At 43.7% G+C, this 4,771-nt stretch overlaps 1 protein-coding gene across 1 annotated transcript in view; it reads left to right on the top strand.

The window, feature by feature from the left end:
* The window catches only part of LOC102386191 (succinyl-CoA:3-ketoacid coenzyme A transferase 1, mitochondrial), a gene marked incomplete at its 3' end in the record, with an annotated part of 94,343 nt that overhangs the window by 30,855 nt on the left and 58,717 nt on the right, over nt 1–4,771 (top strand). Inside the window, exon 4 of the mRNA XM_025207714.1 lies at nt 1,665–1,800. Within this exon, the coding sequence (XP_025063499.1) occupies nt 1,665–1,800 (136 nt within the window). The remainder of the gene's footprint in view (nt 1–1,664; nt 1,801–4,771) is intronic.

Below are 4,771 nucleotides of genomic sequence, written 5' to 3'. Positions count from 1 at the left end.
GTCCTTAAAAATAGGGACCACATTAGCCAGTTTCCAATCCCCTGGCACCTGGCCAGATGACCACGAATGCTCATACAGCTGGGCCAAAGGCTCCGCGATGACCCCTGCCAGCTCCCTCAACAGCCTTGGGTGGAGGGCACCTGGACCTGCAGATTTAAGAACGTCTAGCCCTTCCAGAAGATCCCAAACCACATCTGCACTGACTAAAGGCTTGATAGAGCTATCCCCAAGTTTGTCCCTACCTCTGGAAGGGTGGATATCCTGGTCTCTGTTCAGGAAAACAGAAGCAAAGAAACTGTTAAAAATATCAGCTTTCTTGTCTGGCGTGGCCACCAGATTACCGTTTGTGTCTTGCAGGGGCCCGCATCTCCATCTTCTGTTGAGCTTGACCCATGCTTCTGTGTCAAAGTCATGCCCAACAGGGGACTCGTTTGGTGTTGGTATAAAATGCTCTAGGAATAGGTCTAACCTTTCCCAGTGGTTGACCCATAGGTTGGGTTCAGCACCCCCAATCTCTTCCAGGAGCTTGTGGGCTTCATCTATAAATAGTTTACAACTTTTAAGCCTCCATCTATTCAGGTTTGTAGTTAACAGTTGATGGAGTAGGTGATTTTTGTCATGTATTGTCCCTATTACCACTAATGATGTTAGGATCTATCTTCTTATATCATTTAGTCTAATGCCTGAGGGTACAGGGAGGGCATCTGTGTGTAAGTTGTGCAGCCTATTATGAGTCTCAGCACACTGTTAAGTACAGTGTTGAGGTTTTAAGTTTGACAACTTCTGGATCATACATGAGCACAATATTCTGCTGGGGCTAATTGGATTTTTTTCTCTAATTTACTTCCTCTAAAAACCAGGACTTGCTCTTTACCTCTGTTTCTGTATCTGTAAAATGAAGAGAATAAATTTGCTATCCAGGTAATTTTAGTTGGCAATCAGTTAATTTATGTTTTAAGTTTTAGTTGATTAATTCATTTGATTAGTGTTGACACTAATATTAACTAAAATACGAGGGACTAAACATAGATGATGGTTTTATGTCTTGGTTATAATCTAAGACTCATGTCTTATACCCTCTCAGTAATCCACAGGTAATAAACACCCTTTCCCTTCTGACTAGTCTTGTTCTTTTACATACTTAGGTTATCTATTCCACTTCTCTTCCCTTGCTGGGAAGCTACTTTTGATAATATCTCTGGTCTCCTAATTTACAGAGAGAAGTAGTTAGCTGTGTTAGTTTGAAGTCAAGTAGAAGGCAGGATGGATTTGCATGTTTTAGACTAACCAAACTTGCAAATCAATCCTACCTCTTAATTTATAGTCTTCCTCACCAACTTCAAGTGTCCGTTTTATATACGGAGTTGTACAGAAGCCACTGTTTTATCTGGTAGTCAGTTTAGATTATTTCCACTTCTTTCCAAGACCTAACAAAGAGCACATTGTTCCCAAAACTTGCCTAATATCTTTCCCAGCTGGTCCAGTAAAAGATATCACCAAAAAAACCTTGCTTCTCTCCTATTTCTTGGATCATTACAGCTAGAACAATAGTCCAATTCAGTTTAACAGTTCTGTTAATTCGCTAATGTTTATAAAGTGTTTTCAAGATGCAAAACATTTTGCTATTATAAACCCTGAGATTGTATTATTCTTTTTCTATACAGTGTTGACAATTTTGGACTTGGTCTTTTACTTCAAAGTAAGCAGATAAAACGCATGGTATCCTCATATGTTGGAGAGAACGCAGAGTTTGAACGGCAGTATTTATCTGGAGAACTGGAAGTTGAGCTTACACCTCAGGTAGGAAGCGTTCTTTAAAGGATCAGTCAGTTCTTTAAAGCTGTAATGATAGATGATGCTAATCTTATTTTCTTAAGATGTCTTTTCTATTTTAATGTTCTTATGCAGTAGTTATGTTTCTCTTATAGGTAGGGCTGTGTTGTAAATACACCTAGCAGTTTCTCAACATTTTGGAGTGGACTGCTATTGATTTGAGAAAATGGATTGCTCATTATGACGTGTTGTGGTTTTTGGTGATAAATTGCTTTGCTAAAAAAAATATGACACGTTTGCTGCTTGGTATTGTTAACATCCACAGTATGCTAGAAAAACGGGGAAGGTGCAGATTTTTTCCCCACATGGTTCATGCTCGTAGAAAGTTCAGAGGCAGAGAGTTCAGTACTCTGGAGATGGAGAGTCAGCTTTGGGAAGGGAGCCAGGAAGTTACTGAACCAGGAAGCCAGGAGTTCGGAGTGAAAGTGAGCAGAGTGGAGCAGGAATAGAAGATAACCCAGTCTGTGGAGATGAGGGAGGAGATAACTGGGAAGAGGAACAGAGGGTGAGAAATGAATCCTAGGCACTGATGGTTTGGGGTCAGGAAAGGGACAGGTGGGGAGTAATGGTTCGAGGACAATGGTGAAAAGATAAAGTGGGGCAGACAACAAGGCACAGATGCACCTTATAAACTAAGTTGGTGCTTTTAACCATTTTGGGCCCCTGGGCCAGAAGAGTAGTGTGGGGCCATTCCATTGGCCAGATCCACAGTTGGGTTAGTGCACAGGCCTGGTCCAGTGCATGGTTGATGCACAAGGGAGGTCTGTAGGTCTGATCCAGTGTGGGGGCAGAGTTAGTCCATGGGTGCGACCAAGTGCATTGGACATGGCCATGGAGTGGCTAGTGCACAGGACCATGTCATCCCAGCCCGTGGGGCTCCTCATGGGCCTAGAAATTTGATGGCAGGGGAGCAGTGTCCGTGTCAGTTGCCATGGGGCTTTGCTGTGGCAATTAATACCGCCAGAGCTCCGTGGGCTGGCTCCATCACACTTGCTGTAGGTGAATTTGGGAGACTATCTGGTCATATGAAGTAACAAGACGAGTGAGAGACTGAAGGAAGTAGGGTTGGGTATTTGACCGGTCAAATAAAGTTTGGTCAATTGACCAGATAAATATTGGTAAAAAAAATAGTAAAAAATTGCCAATAGGTCCAAACAATACACAGAAAAGCACAATTTTCCATTAAGAAATGTGTCAAAAACAACAAAAAATCATATTTCTGTCAAGAGAACTAAAAAAATAATTAGCATTTTTACCAAAAAATCTACAATCTGTCATGGGTTAAAAATATGCAGTAAGACTGGTCAATTGACAATATTTATCCAGTCAACTGACCAACTTGCCAACCCTAGAAAAAAGTAAGCCTTAAATTAGAGAAGGTGTCTTGTAAAAGTGTCTTATATAAGGGTGTGCAATTACTGGTAGTTTTGAATGCAATTGGTGAAACTGTCTCTGGTTGTGGTCCGTGCCCCAGGAAAAGAATTGTATTTTTGCAGCTTTGTGTACAAGTGTGCGCGGGCCGGGAGCGGTCCGAGGCCCTTGGGGGTGCACAGCGGGCTGTGGCCAGCAGCCCTGGCACGCGGGTCGGGGAATGCAGGCCGGCGAACTAGAATTAGGCACGGACGCGTAGCGGTTGATTAAAGATTATTTTACTTACACCATAGATGGTCGCGGTGCAGGCAGGAAAACTTGCTTGAGTTGCAGTTACAGACAGGAAAGAAGAAAAGCGGACAAGGGTTCTAAACTCGCGAACTCTAGCCCAATCCGGCTGAAGGCTCTAAAAACGCGAGCCCGTCATGTCAGCCGAAGAAAACAACTCGGAGAAAAGCTCTGGATACACTCGCACGAAGTTTGCTAGGCTCCGTGGAACTTGCGCGCGGGGAAGGGGTTGGTCGAGGGATCGCTCGGTGACGGGGAGAGGCCAGAGGTTGATCAGACCCCTATAACCTTCTTAAGGTACACGCTGGGCCCGTTAGGCTCCGCAGCGCTTAGAGTTCTTCACAAGACGTGAAGTCCTCCTCCTCCACTAGATGGTTATGGAGTCCTCCAACTTGGGCGGAAACCGCTCAAGCCTCTTATACGGCTAGCAAGCCAATTACTAGCCGCCACGTGGGAATAATTTAGAACTGGCCAATAGTGGGACACAAATTTGCATGCGGGTGGCGGGAACTTCTTTGCACCGGGGTTTTCTCTTTGCAACTGAGAAATACACCCTACAAAGAAAGCTCCTCGTGGCGGGAAATAATTTAGCAGTGCCGAAGCGCGCACACAAAATCACACCCTTGGGTTGTGACATCCCCCCTTGCTGAAGGCACAGCTGAATTATACCACACACTCGTCCCTCGGGTGATTGAGAGCTCTTACCACGGGTCATTGAACTAAACGGGTAAACACAAAATTCACTAACATAAGAAGTTTGTCCTGTAGGGATCGAATCAAATAATAACCAGCACAAATACATATACACATAATCAGATTCATAACAAAGAACTGCACAATTAGGGCTTCAGTGGGCGTCATGGCGAAGTCGCCCGTCAAGCCCTCACTTCTTCCGATGATGTTATCCTTCTTGGGGCTTCTCTCCGCCACGCACTCTGAATTCCGGATCTGTAAACAAAACTCTCAGAAGATAAGTTAACGTATATCAAAATATTTATAAAGTTTCCATGGAACTACACTATAATTTCTAAAACATATAATACAGATGTTTGCTACTTTAAACTACCTTCTCTTGCACACTGAACTAGATGAAATCGTTGAGGAGCCGTCGTCTAGTTCGTCTAGATAATGGAAACTTAACTCATAGGCCAGTTGCCATTGGCCTGCGTCCCCTAAAATCCGAAGTTGCCGCTTATTGAGTCCAGAACACTGTAGGAGAAATCCAAACATATATCGCTCCTCTGGTGTTCTCTGTGGCAATGATGGAAGATCGGATTCA

Source organism: Alligator sinensis, unplaced genomic scaffold (genome assembly GCF_000455745.1).
Source record: "Alligator sinensis unplaced genomic scaffold, ASM45574v1 scaffold663_1, whole genome shotgun sequence".
In the NCBI taxonomy this organism is placed as follows: Eukaryota; Metazoa; Chordata; order Crocodylia; family Alligatoridae; genus Alligator; species Alligator sinensis.
The sequence above is the reverse complement of the archived record's forward strand: the minus strand, read 5'-3'. Positions and strand labels throughout refer to the sequence as shown.